The following is a 14,976-nucleotide window of genomic DNA, read 5'->3' on the forward strand; positions in this document are numbered from 1 at the left end:
TTCCCACTGGGCTGAAGGCAAATAAGGAAGGTGGACCCTGCGGGTTTGGTATAGGAAACAAATAAAAATGATTTCTTCATTTTCCCTGACCGTATCTTTCAAGTCGTCTTCCTGGTTTATTACATTATTTGGACAAACGCACTTGACCACACCTCCTGACATTGCTCAATATTTGCTTCAGTGAAAGAGGCTGAGGCAAACTAAAGGAGGAGCTCCCATTACCCTATGTCCATCACCCAATAAATAGACAGTCAAGCCCTCGCCATTCCCATACAACCACTGGAGAGATGAGACAATCACACCAGCTGCCCCTCGTGGGGCTCCTATTGTTCTCTCTCATTCCAAGCCAACTATGCCAGAGCTGTGGTGAGTATCCTTTGAGCTAAAATTGCTCTAGTATGATGGTCTCCTGAAGGCTACAGACAGGGAGCTTTGTGTAAAGTTACCTAAGAAAAGACCCTATTCCAGTGCTGTATGTTGTTGGACTCTATGAGCAAGGCAAAGGGTGGAAGGAGATGGTGAGGAAGGTTCTGCAATGTGTGTTATCTTAAGAAGGATCCTAGATTCAATATTAACTTGCCTAACTGTTGTTCCTATGCTGAGATCATCTCGACCACAACAGCCCTACCAAGTAATTACATTCTTGTTCATTGTCAATGACAGAAAATTCACAGAAGTTTTCCAAGAGGTGGAAAGGTATCTTTTGATGTTGAGAGGCAATCTATTTTTCTGAAGTTCCACACATGGGTTTTGGGCTAATTCCTTGTAATGGCACAGAAAAAAAAAATAATATCCATAATCTCTTTGAAATGATGATGACTGCTGTCTTGTCATTATTGAGTTTAGTTATTCCAAGCTACACATACCTCTCTTGTCAACTCTTCCCCAAGGACATGGATAGAAGCTCCATCATGTAGGCTCCAGAGAGTGTGTGATTCCATTAAAAAAAAAAGAATAATGGGGTTGAGGTCTAGTCTGATCCCTTAGTAACTTAACATTCCATGTTTCTAAATTTTTTAATTTCATCCATCCATAAATGGAAAATAATCAGGGAAGAGTATTGAAGCAGGTGATTTCTTAAAGTCTGATATGGCTAACAGGTACATGATATCACTCTCTCTCCCTCTCTCTCTCATTGAAGTATAGTTGATTTATAGTATTATGCCAATTTCTGCTGTACAGCATAGTGACCCAGTCATATATATATATATACATTCTTTTTCTCATACTATCTTCCATCATGGTCTATCCTAAGAGATTGGATATAGTTCCCTGTGCTCTACAATAGGACCTCATTGCTTATCCATCTAAATGTAATAGTTTGCATCTACCAACCCCAAAATCCCCATGCACTCCACTCCCTCCTGCCTCCACCTTGGCAGCCACAAGTCATTCTCCATGTCCATGAGTCTGTTTCTGTTTTGTAGATAGGTTCATCTACACCATAGTGTAGATTTCTCTTTTATAAGTCTTTACCCTGGAGTTGAGCTTCAAATCAGTGCAGAGATGATGCTACTAGGTGGTGCCATCTGCGATCGCATCTTCTGCTACTCTAGAGCCTACAAGAAGACATCCGGCCCACAGCAGAAAGACTAGCGCTCAGACTCTGCCAACTCTAATTTTTTTCCTGGCCTGTCATTTCCTCTGCTGTATCCTGAGAATAGGGGTTCTCTATAGAGGCTTGAAATTTAAATCATCATACAAAACATAGTTAACTTTGTAATTAGTGGTCAAGGAAGCCGATTTGAGTTGTTGACCAGGAACTAAAAAGTCTATTTCAGTGCCAGAAAATCTGCTGAACTGGATGCTTCCACGGAATCTCAGAGGTGACTCACAATTGTCCAATTGTACAAACCTTTCTACAGTCACTTTATTCAGATCTTCCTGGAAAAAGTGAAGAAAGGTGGGTGTGGAAAATCACATTTCCAGGACTCCCTTAGTGACAGAAACTTGAGTTGAGCTAGAAGTAATAATATGTACAGTATTTTATAGTTTATGAAGTGGTCTCTTATCCAACACCTATGAGCAATGCTAATGTCCATAATTTTTACTGAGGTCAAGAAAGTTACATAACTTACTCCCACTTACAAGTTAAGACGCAAAGAATCCAGCCAATGTCTGCCTCAACCCAGGGTTCACAGTCTCACTATGCCACAAACCCATGAGATAACCTGGAGATGGATAGGCTTTTTCTTGGGACCACGGTCAAACTACATTTAGAAATGTTGAAGTGACAGTTAACTCTTCTTAGTCCCCTCTAGTGCTTGGAGGGCTCTGTATTTTCTCTTCATCTCCACAGCGAAATGTGACTCCCTCCATTTTTGCCTGCGATTTGGACAAGCTGTAGGCCAACACTGGAAAATGTTCCAAAGGGTGCATATGGCTGAGCAACCATCTTATGATAATGCCTGGCCAGCTCGGCCATCAGACAATGCAGCTTTGGGGTCAATCACCAATGCCGCATAGAATGTTTTGCCTTCTTTCTCTTTTCTCTTCTTCTCTTTAGTATTATTAACCCAATGGAATTAGAAGATGGAAAAGGAAATAACTGAATCCAGAAAGCAGATTGGTCTCTAGGCTGGGAAGGCAAAAGATGTGTATTATGGTCTCAACTAAAGCTCTATTGTGGCTCAGTGGGTTAAGAACCTGACACAGTATCTGTAAGGATGTAGGTTCAATTCCTGGTCTTGCTCAGCAGCTTAAGGATCTGGCATTGCTGCCAGCTGCAGTGTAGTTCACAGCCACGGCTCAGCTATGGTGTAGGCCTGGAGCTGCAGCTCCAATTCAACCCCTAGCCTGGGAACTTCCATGTGACGTAAAAAGAAAAAAAAATTTTTAAAAAGGCTCCAGTGACCAAGGTCTCTTTAAGGACACACCCTCTAGGCCTCAAATCAGATAGGCGTACTAGATCTACCAGGCAGGACTTGAATTTCACCAGGATACAATGGAAAGGCTGAACCGGTTGTTAAAATATCTGACACTTCCACGCCGGTTCGCAAAAAAGTCCACCTGGCATAAGTGGGGCTCCAGACCCACCTTCGTTTTGTTACAGCAACATTGCCAGATGGGTCTATGTCTGTGCCATATCTGTTACTACATATTTTAATAGCACCCCTGTTCCTAGCCCAAATATTTCATGAGTCTGTTTTTCCTACTTCCTCCCTCCCTTGCCAAAGTGGTAAGCGAGAAAGACTACTCCCATCTAAGGCTGCTGATAAGCGCAATGGACAATTTAGAACAAATCAGAGGAATCTATGGAGCCAGCATCCTGTTGTCGCAAAGACTTGCCGGGATTCAGAACCCAAGCCTCGAAGAAGAGCTGAGTCAGCGAATCCAAGACGATATGAACAGGAGAGGTGAGTGTGCTTACATTCCCCAGAAGACTTAGGGAAAGACTCACCTACCTTTAAAGATGAACCCTGGTGAGTCCTAAGAATTGTGCCCAAAATATCCCCAATACATCAGTATCAGCAGTATAACACCTGAAGTGAGCAGAAGTGGTAACAAAACACTACACACACAAAAGGTATGTATTATAAACCAATGCTACTTAAATTTTTTTAAAGAAATCTAGCACAAGTATGTAATTTTTTAAATAAATTTAAAAATTTACATTAAACTTTAAAAAAGTGAGATGACAAAAAGTTTCCTCAAAATATCAATCCCTTGCCACTTACTCTAGAGCTGGGCCTTCCTTCTTTGGGCCCTGAAAACCATTTTCTTTCCAGAAGTCACAGGGAAAAGCAAAAGTAATTATGGACTCACATCCATTAAGACTGTTATATAATCTAGCTGAGTTCAGAAGGAGACAGGAGTAAGAACCACAACTAAGGAAACTGCCAACAGGAGTTTCCCTTGTGGCTCAGTGGGTTACGAACCCGACACTGTCTCTACGAGGATTCTGGTTCAATTTGATCCCTGGCCTTGCTCAGTGGGTTAAGGATCTGGCATTGCCATATGATGCAGTAGGTCACCGATGTGGCTCAGATTCTGTGTTGCTGTGGCTGTGGTTAGGCCTGCAGCTGCAGCTCTGATTCAACCCCTAGCCCAGGAATTCCATATGTCTCAGGTACAGCCATAAAAAATAATAATAATAATAATTTTTTTAATTCTAAAAAAGAAAGAAAGCTGACAACAGAGAGGCAACCATAGAGCAATGGAGATGTGGACTGGATTTGAGACCAGACCCCACCTGGAGCATTTCACATCAGTATGGAGCCTTTGCTTTCAAACAAGTATGGGGGGCCAGGGGGGAGCCATCCCCACCTCGCTAACAAAATTATTGTGAGAATTAGGAGCAACCTGGGAGTTTTGATACTCTATAAAGCAGAAAACACAAGTCAAATGCTCCTATCCTGCCAGATGGCACCCCCAAAAAGAAATTCCCAAGGCTTTATTATTTATCTATTTTTATTCTTTGTTCATTTTCACATGATTCCAAACAAGAGCCCATAATTTCATGGCGAAGGCTAAGATCTAGCTTGCTGCTAGAAAAGAATCGTATCTCATGGAGATAAAGAAGAGAACTATCAAATATCACTATTGAGTGGAACAGGAGAAAGAAGTGCTGGCAATGGAAGTCACAAGGAAGACTGGAGGCAAAAAAAAAAAAAAATCACGAGCATGTACCTTGTTTAACTCGAATACTTTTCTTTGCAGACATGTCCAATTTAACCTCGGGACAGCTTGCCTTGATTATTCTGGCTTTTGGAGCATGCAAAAACCCTGATGTCAGGTTTATACACGATCATCACCTTGTTGAGAAACTAGGGGAAAAGTTCAAAGAAGAAATTAAGAACATGGGTGAGAATCAAATGTTCAGAGACCCTGGACACCCTTGCCTTCTCCTCCACTGATTCAGAACTGTATGACGTTTCTCTCCACTCCTTCCTTCTCTTCTTCACATTCATCCTGCTCTCCCTTTGAAAATCACTTTCCCTTCTTCCCTCTTTCGACGTGTGCCTTGACTTTTCTTTCCAAATGTGTTCAGCTGAGCATTGACCCTATGTCAAGCACCACATCCCCACACAAACGTATGGGCCACCGTTCCCTAATCCTTGGAAGCCTGGCTTTTAGACAAACGACACCAGAAATAATCAGGCAATACAAGACACTGTGTCATAAGTCCCCAACTATATGATCCTTGTATAAAAGCTAAAGATGGCAAAAAGAATTTCATCACTGGGAAAAACAGGCTGACCATCCTGGCTGCTGGTGAGACATGATTTTTATTTCTGGGGTCTAGCCTTAGCGCTGTTACCGCTGAATAAGAGGATGGCAAGGATGGCATTTTTATCTCTTTAGCACTGGATCTCCCAAGTCATAAAATGAAAGGGGTTTTTTTTGGGGGGGGGTTGGTTTTTTCGTCTTTTTAGGGCCACAGCTGGGGCATGTGGAAGTTCCCAGGCTAGGGGTCACATCGGAGCTACAGCTGCAGGCCTGTGCCACAGCCACAGCAACGAGGGATCTGAGCTGCATTTGAGACCTACACCCCAGCTCATGGCCACATCCACTGAACCACTGAGGCCGGGGATCAAACCTGCATCCTCCTGGAACCTAGTCGGGTTTGTTACTGCTGAGCCACAACGGGAACTCCCTAAAACGAAAGCCGAGTTGCATTTGGTGGCCCTTAACAGCCCTTCGATGTCCCCGGTTTGTTGATTCTCTGTGATCTCTCCTCTCCCTTAGTCACTTTTCTTTCAATGCAAAGAAATGGAAATCAAGGAAGGAGAAACAAGGTGAACCACATTCCCGAGTAAGGTGTTTGTTTTCTCTCTGCCAGAAATACACAACGGCAATCCGCTGACTAACTATTACCAGCTCAGCTTCGACGTTTTGACCTTGTGTCTGTTCAGAGGGAACTATTCAATCAGCAATGTCACTCATTACTTCAATCCTGAAAATAAAAACTTTAATCTTAGCGGCCATTTCTCAGTGGGTGAGTCATTAAACACAATCCCCTTGACTGAGAAGCCACGGACACCAGTAGGTCTTGTCCTTTGAATTTTTCCACCAATAAGTACTTGAAATTTTTCTATCCCCTTTACCCTGGTCTCCTCGGGAGAGAATCTGTTTTAGAAAAATGGATGTTGGGTGGTATTTAAGCCTCTTTCTAGACAAGCAATATAGTATATAGACCTGGTTCCTGCTCCCTCTTCTCATCGAGTCACCAATGGATGTCAACCCTTGACTTTAATTTTCCCATCAGTAAAGTGAGGCTAGATCATGAGAATCTTCATATGCATCTCAGAAGGTATAAATGTTAGAGAAAGGGGTGTCTGCTATATCTTGAAATCCCTCTCTCCCATCATTAACTAGCATGACCGACCATCCCAATTTGCCCGGATCTATCCTTCTGTTGGTAGTGACATTCCTTCATATCAGGAAATTGCTCCATCCAGGCAAACCAGGATGGTGGCCCTGTCACCCACATTTTGTGTCCTGACAGATACTGGAGCCGTGGCTGTTCTTGCTCTGACCTGTGTGAAGAGGAGTATAAGCAATGGGAAGATTAAAGCAGCTATTAAGGATTCAGACACAATCCAAAAATATATAGAGTCACTGGTACATAAGATCCAGTCTGAGAAAAATGGTGGTCTCTTTGGAAACGCGTATAGCACAGGAGAAGCTATGCAGGTGAGTCAGAAGGTAAAACAGAAGACAGAAGGAATCATGCAGGAAAGCAACATCTTGATCCTTCCTTACTGGCCTCCTGAGGGCATAGCATCCATCCTGTTTCCTACACTGACTGATTTGGCCCATGTGATACCCCTTCCCTGTTTGAATTGTACTCGCCTCACCTCCATCTTTACCTTTCCACATCTGCTGCTTCTGTGAAGCTTTTCCTGACTACATTTAAGAAATTCTAGAGCCTACTACATACAATCTATCTTGCTCTATCACAAGCAGTTTCACACTTGACCACGGACCATTGTTTGGTGCTTTCATCTTTCCTCCCCAAATTAGACTATTGTTATGAAAATAGCAAGTGGTAGTGGCAGTAACAGCAGCTGGCATATTTATTGATAGTCTGTCATTAATGTACACAACCACCCAATGAGGAAGGACTTATTACCTCCATTTCCTAGAATAAGAGCATGAGTCATGGAGTACCAGTAACTTGCTTAAGGGTACGAGGCCAGAGAGTGATGACAGATGAGGCAGGACTGAAATAGCTGGTTTCAAAGTTCATACTCAGCACCTATACTGTCCTATATATGTTCTTTGAAGTCTGAGACTTTATTCTTGCATTCACTCACTGACCTACTCAACTTGAAGGAGTAGAGACAAGAAGAGATCAAGAAAGGTGTATAGGAAAAAAAAAAAGTTTACTACGTCTTTAGTATGACTTAGCGTCTGTTAGGCTGACTCAGTTTAAAAGGACTTTCAAAAAAAGAGAAGCAAGGACAAAGGACAAAGGCAGGAAAGAACATTATGTTAGGAAGATCACAGTGTTCGGCATGGCCAGCACAGAGTCCTCGGGAAAAAGTACAACATGAGGCTGAAGACGTGAGCAAGGGGCTGATCATAAAGTTTGCTTGTATTGTTGTTCCTGTTTATGCTTGCTCAGCTTGAAATTAATATAAAACAGGAGTTCCTGTTGCGGAGCAGTGGAAATGAATCCGACTGGCATCCATGAGGCTGCGGGTTCAATCCCTGGCCTCGCTCAGTGGGTCAGGGATCGGGTATTGCAATGAGCTGTGGTGTAGGTCACAGATGCAGCTCGGATCCTGTGTTGCTGTGGCTATTGTGTAGGGCAGCAGCTGCAGCTCTGATTCGACCCCTAGCTTGGGAACTTCCATGTGCTACAGGTGTGGCCCTGAAAAAAAAAAGAAGAAATTAATATAAAATAGTGGTTTCCCATTCTGGTTGCACATTTGAATCACTGAGAGGCACGTTTAGAAAGCATTAATGTTTATGCCCCACCCAGCCAGTTAATACCGAAATTTAGGGGTGGAACGTGGGCCTTGGTCTTGCTGAAAAACCCTACAGGTGGTATTAATTCACAGCAGGATCAAGAGCTCCTTGTCTATCAGACAGTTTATAAGAGGAGACGTAATAGGATCAGGCCTTTTTAATATCCCACAAATGCTGGTTGACTTCGTGGTTATTTTTAAGGGTCTTCGAGAAAAGATGAAAAGGGGGCCTGTCCTTCCTTGAGAAACTACAGAGAAACATCTTTAAGTTCAGCCCATTTGAGTCCTTGTCTTATTCACTCTCATACCCTCCTAACTTTTCCTACCCCATAATTCTGCCCCTTCAGTCCAGTTTACATCTGCTGCATGGATAGTTTCAATTCAAGAACCTATTTGACTTTCCACTGCCAAGTAAATAATGGCAAACATTGCATAGCAAAACTCAAGGCTCTACCAATCTGGCCCCAAACTTCTCCAGGCTGTCCCACAATTGCCTGAATGCTCCCCTTACACCAGTCCTCTTAAGCCAGAAGGAGTCCTCTGGGGATTTTACTAAAGTGTAGAGACTCTCACCATGGCCAGGCCATGCCCTGCCCATTCCTACTTTAGCCTCTTTGGTCACATCATTGCTTCCTCATGTCATCTGCTGAAACGTCATCACAGCGCCAAGGTCTCTTCAAGTATCGCCTTCTCCACCAAGCCTTTCCTCAGACTCACTCAGTGTGTAGGAGCTCTTCCTCCTCAGAAACGCCACGAATCTGTTAACAATATTTACGGAGTGCCTCCCACATGAGGGCATTGTTCCAGTTAATGTTGGCAATACAAGAGTGAAGAGGGTAAAGAAAGCCTGACACTATGATAGTTTGTGCTATTATGCAACTCCCACCTCCCTATCCAAGCTAGCTCATAAGCTTCTTGATGGTAGGAAACATATCTTAGTGGTCTAAGGCGGGTCCTACACAATGTCCAATACATATTTACTGAATTAGATGTCGGCTGTCCCCTATTTGAAGTTTCTCTCATTTATTCTCATTCTCTCACTCTCTCATTAGGCTCTCTTTGTCGCATCAGACTATTACCAAAATGAATCAAATTGCCAAGAAACTCTGGACGCGGTGTTTAACAACATTTCTCAGGGAGTATTCCGTCTACCAATCGCTGCAGCCCAGATCTTACCTGCCCTGTTGGGAAAGACCTACCTGGACGTTAACAAAACTGCTACTTGTCCCCAAAGTCCAGGTATAGTACTAAAGAGCAAACTCTTTTGCCTTTCAGCATAAAACCCGAAGGGTGTGAGATGTGAGTGTCCTCTGGGACTGAAAGGGACCAGATAAGCCCGTAAAGCATAACAGTTCCCAGATGGAATTCAGCCCGCCAAAAGTCATCATGGATTATAACCACCTGACAGTTTATTCTGAACAGGGTAGGAGATGCTGTTCTTGGTTCAAACACTGACAAACAAGGTGGGGGTTGATTAAAGGATGCTGATCTCCCAAGGGGTGTTTTCTGATTGCCATGTACAGAGCTCAATGAACAATCCCTCGGGGACATAAAGCATTTGTATGGAAAGAATAAGGCAGTACTATAAGAAAATGGCAACATGAATCATTCATCAAACTGATTTTGCAGCAAGAGATAAAAAGGGACTTTTTTTTCCTTCTATCTTGTTCATTTCTGTTTCAACCACTTATAGGTTTAGGGACTTTGGACAAAAAGTTTAACATCTAGCTTCAGTTTTCTACTATAAGAAATGCAGGGAGTTCCCACTGTGGCTCAGCGGGTTAAGGACCCAACGTTATCTTCATGAGGATACGGGTTGATCCCCGGCCTTGCTCAGTAGGTTAAGGATCCAGTTGCCACAAGCTGTGGTGCAGGTTGCAGCGAAAGCTCTGATTTGACACCTGGCCTGGGAACTTTCCTATGTCGCAGGTGTGGCCATAAAAAAAGTGCAAATGATAATAGTATGTAACATAGGTATTCGTAAGGACTGGAAGCAGAGAATCCATATAAAATGATTAGTACATTTCCTCGGCACTTATTGTTTTCAATAAATATTAAGAAATAAAAAGGAAGTGGATTGGGTGAAATAGGGGAAGGACACTAAGAGGTACAAACCTCCAGTTAGAAAATAAATAAGTCATGGTTATATAACATACAGCATAGAGAGCAGAATCAATAACATAACTTTGCTTGGTAACAGACCGTTACTAGACATGTTGCAGTATCAATTCATAATGTATGTTTGTTTTGCTTTGTTTTGTTTTTTGTCTTTTTGCCTTTTCTAGGGCCGCTTCCACAGCATATGGAGATTCCCAGGCTAGGGGTCTAATCGGAGCTGTAGCCACCGGCCTACACCAGAGCCACAGCATCGTGGGATCCGAGCCGCATCTGCGACCTACACCACAGCTCACGGCAACGCCGGATCCTTAACCCACTGAGCAAGGGCAGGGATCGAACCCGCAACCTCATGGTTCCTAGTCGGATTCGTTAACCACTGCGCCACGACGGGAACTCCTCAGTTTGCAATGTATGAAGATGTCAAATCACTGTGTTTTACACCTGAAACTAACATGATATTGTAGGTCATGCTGCATAGCACAGGGAACTCTACCCAGTATTCTGTGATAATCTATGCGGGGAAAGAAGCTGAAGGAGAATGGATGTGTGCATATGTATGACTGAGTCACTTTGTTGTATGCAGAAATAATCACAAACTTGTAAATCAACTATAATAAAACAAAAACATATTGTAGGTCAATTATACATCAATTTTAAAAAAAAGAAAAAAAAGAAAGGGGGAGCAGTATTGTAGGCTGTTGTAGGCTGCACCAAAGCAAAAAAAAAAAAAAAAAAAAAGCCAAACCACTTCTGTAGGAAGTGGGACGTGGGGCAATTGAATTTTACTGAAATAGCTAGAGGCTGAGGCAAACACAAGCCTTCCCAAGCTGATGAGTATCTGGTTTCAACTTGTGCTCTAGTCATGTGAGATCCACCCCTCAATGGATGGTACTTGGTTCTTGCACAAACCCTCTTCTACACAAAGAAAAGTGGTCAATAGATAGGGGTTGGATAGCTTGCAGATTCCAACAGCATTTTTATTATTCTGAACAATAATTTTTCTCTGCTTTTCCATGTCTGCCAGTTAACATCACTGATGAGCCTGTACCTGTGGTACCTACTCTCTCACCTGAAAATATCTCAGTCATTTACTGTGTGAAAATCAATGAAATATCAAATTGCATCAACATCACTGTGAAAAATGGTTCTGTCTTCCTCGATGTGATGAAGGCGGCTCAGGAAAAAAACAGCACTATATATGGGTATGTCTGTATGTAACCTAAGGTTAAGGAATGTAATATGATTATAAGAACCTCAGCAAGAATGCATCTGCACCTGAATACAAAATACATTGAAAACACTTCTCAATCAGTACCTTTGCTGTCCACCCACATTGCAGGGCAGGACTTAAAAAAAGGGAGGTGAAACTTCACCTTCTAGTACATAGCATATACTAAATTACTGCTCACCGAATAGATGAATAAGTACCAGGGATCTCTCTCCTATTAATAAAACTCCTTCAAGAAATAGAACTTCTTCAAGTTCCCTGGTGGCTCATCGGGTTAAGGATCTGGCGTGGTCATTGCTGTGGTACAGGTTCAATCCCTGACCAGGGAACTTCTGCATGCTGCAGGTGCAGTCAAAGAACACCCGCAGTCAGATATTTTATGTTTAGAACCATGGTTCTTAACTATTTTTGAATCACCAATCCCTTTGAAAATCAGGCAAGTGGGATTCTCATCCCAGAAAAATGAACAAATGCACAAAACTTGTCATTTAAATCAGAGGTTTCACAAATGCCCACTTCTTTATGCCATCCCTACCTTTAGGGGATTCGTGTACATCCTAGGTTAAATTCCTCATACTTGAAAGGATAAATATTAAATTAAGATATTGACTTTGCCTCTAAAAAATACGGTGTATTTGGCTTCTTAAATCCAACTGACAAGAGTTTATCATGTCAAATAGCATAAAGTAAGACACTACAGATAAAGTCATATATGTGTCAAAATATATGCCTGTGTGTGTTTATAACTATAATTATATATATGTAGTTATAATTATGAAGGTGGCTTTCAAGTGTCCCCAGGAAGATAGAGAAATGTGACTAAAGACTATGAAACAGACATTGACTATGTCACTTTTTATTAAACAAACATAAAATATTAAATATCCTTTCCTGTTCCTCATTTGTAAGCGCCTGTAGGACAAGAGGTTAACACTTTGTTGTACTGCTTTAGTATCTTCAACAGCTACTGTCTTGGGTAGAAGATTAGAAATTGTTGATGGCAGAGTGTCTTCTACAACAGGAGGGAGGGGCAGAAACCTTGGGAATGATTTCTCTAGTTTTGCATGGATTGTCAGTGCCTGTATCAGAATTATCAGGAATGTTGACAAAATGTGCAGGTTCCTGGTCTCAGAACAGACTTACAGAATCAGGGTATCTGGGGATAGGGTGAAAAGATGTGCATTTTTTTTTGTAATATCTTCCAGTGATTCTTAGGTACATTAAAGTTTGAGAAATGCCCATGTGGAGTTGCCTTGAACATGCTAAGTTCTTGTAACCCATTCACTGTCCCCCAACAGTTTCACCATGACGGAGACCCCATGGGGCCCCTACATCACCTCTGTTCAGGGCATATGGGCCAATAATAATGAGAGAACCTACTGGGAACTTCTGAGCAACAACAAATCACTAAGCCAAGGTAAGGGGGAATACGCCAAACAACTACGCAGGGTGAGATGCCCAAAGCATTTGGGTGTGAAAGTGAAAGTTTTGGTGGAGAGTGTGCCAAGGAGTTGGGAGAGCAATATCCATTATTTGATGATTTGATGATCCAATCACTTGACCCACTTCTCCTCCTTCATCCTTTTCAGGAGCTGGGAATTATGTTGTCAAAAATGGAGAGCATTTAGAGATTCGTTGGGCCACATACTAAGAAACTCAAACCCTCCTCCGTGGGTCTAATCTTCTTGGAATGGAATTACGTGTGGAAATTGATTTTCATATTTTCCTTTTCATTTAGCTCAATCCCAATAACACAGTCAATAACCTTGGCTTCTCTCTTTGCACATTCAATAAAGTATCAGCAATTATACAAAAAAAAGCATGTTCTAATCATTTCACATTAAAGGGGGATGCTTATTAGAGAGAAAACAGCCTCCGGAAGAAGTGAAGCGAAAGAGATTAGACCAATGTGTCTAACAAGCTGAGTTCTACTCACGGATCCCCTACTCACTATCTAGGTGACCTTGGGCAGCTGAGGGAAATGGAGAAAAAAGTTCTAGGTCTAATGTTGCAGCTGCAACCAATGAGATCCAGGAGAAAGTTTGTAGGGAGACTGAGCTGTCTGAAACTCAGATGCAAGTGAGGAATAGAGATGTCTTGGCTTCCTATAGACAGTGGGTAGGAAGAAAAATATTGCTCTGGAGAAAGGGCAAAAAGGGGGGCTTATACATCAAAAGTCAGTCCATAAAGTTTGAGCAACAATTTCAACCTCTCCTCCAGCTGCCTCCCCTGGGTCCCACTTGTTCTTCTGCCACATTTATTTTCCTTTTATTTCACCATAAAAATCACCCTTATATTTATATCATCAAAATACACACGCAAAAAAAAAAACACTCTAATGTTCATTTCAGCGGAATTCACTTTAAAAAAAAAGTTGAATCATATCTAAGCATCACAAGGTGGGTTAACCTTTTTACTGAGTACCTGAGCTCCATGCACATTCAGTCGGGAACCAGAAATGCCTTTAAGATGCCAAAGGGCAAAGGATGCTCCAGATAAAGCATGAAGTAACCCGTTTAGGCCATCAACATAGGATTGGATAAAGAAGGTGTGGGACATGTATACAATGGGAAATTACTCAGCCATAAAGAAGAATGAAATAATGTCATTTGTGGCAACATGGATGGACCTAGAGATTATCATACTAAGTGAAGTAAGTCAGACAAAGAAAGACAAATATCATAAGAAATCACTAAGGTGTGGAACCACCTTTTAAATTGATACAAAGTAACTTATTTGCAAAACAGAAACAGACTCAAAGATTTTGAAATCAAACTTGTGGTTACCAAAGGTGAAATACTGAAAGGGAGGAATAAATTGGGAGGTTGGGGTGGGCATATACACACTACTATATACTAAATCAATAAGTAACAAGGACTTGCTTTATAGCACAGGGAAGTCTACTCAATACTCTATGATGGCCTATATGGGAAAAGAATCTGAAAAAGAATGGATATATGTATATGTATAACTGATTCACTTTGCTGTACACCTGAAGCTAACACAATATTGTAAGTCAACTAGACTCCAATAAAATTTAAAGAAGACAAATAATCAAACAAAATGTAACACATTTAAAATAACCTCCAGAAGGAAGGAAGCCTGTAAGTAGAATTAGTTAAATTATTTCAGCAGTGTCTCCCTCATTTCTCCTTGCGTTTTCATGATAATCTCTTGTTTCCCCTCCACCAGCAATCCTTCTTCAGAGTCAGGGTTTGAGCCCTCTTCTAGTTTTGATTCTCAACTCTGCCTTGGCCTTCACTAACTAGATATGACAGACGACTCCATAGCTGGACAGCAATGGATTCTGCCCTCTTGGGTCTGTGTTGCATCTTGAAAGCTAAGACACGGGGGACCCTCCTGGTGCCGTTAGCATGGTACCAGCTGTCAGATCTGTTTGTAGACTATACAGTCTAGGTCAGATTGAAGGATAACGGTTTCAGGTCACAGATATGGAAACTCACATATATTTGATTTTATCATCATATTTAATGATAAACTGTGACTACTGAAAGTGAATACTATCAATAATTACACTCAGAAAAAAGAAAACAGATTAAAAACTGAGACTCTCCTGGGAAAACCAGTGCATATGGTCAATATTGTCCATAAGGAAAAATAAAGACACTCAAGCAAAAAAGTACGCAAATATGTCAAAATGACAAAAAGTATTGCCCCTGAAATTAACCAATGAAACTGAATCTCAATATCACA

General features: G+C 41.7%; 1 protein-coding gene across 2 annotated transcripts; it reads left to right on the top strand.

The window, feature by feature from the left end:
- Positions 1 to 218: 218 nt before the first annotated feature.
- On the top strand, positions 219 to 13,081 carry TCN1 (transcobalamin 1). 2 transcript variants are annotated; one of them, NM_001444504.1, is given in 9 exon segments: positions 219 to 366; positions 3,177 to 3,356; positions 4,660 to 4,803; positions 5,783 to 5,938; positions 6,449 to 6,636; positions 8,969 to 9,155; positions 11,059 to 11,236; positions 12,561 to 12,679; positions 12,852 to 13,081. In NM_001444504.1, coding segments are annotated over 9 exon segments (1,293 nt in total). In that variant the 5' UTR covers positions 219 to 287; the 3' UTR covers positions 12,914 to 13,081.
- The last annotated feature ends 1,895 nt before the right edge of the window (positions 13,082 to 14,976 follow it).

Source organism: Sus scrofa, chromosome 2 (genome assembly GCF_054392235.1).
Source record: "Sus scrofa isolate SSC_HxYL_T2T_F1_AM1 chromosome 2, Sscrofa_HxYL_maternal_Yorkshire_Landrace_v2.0, whole genome shotgun sequence".
NCBI lineage: Eukaryota > Metazoa > Chordata > Mammalia > Artiodactyla > Suidae > Sus > Sus scrofa.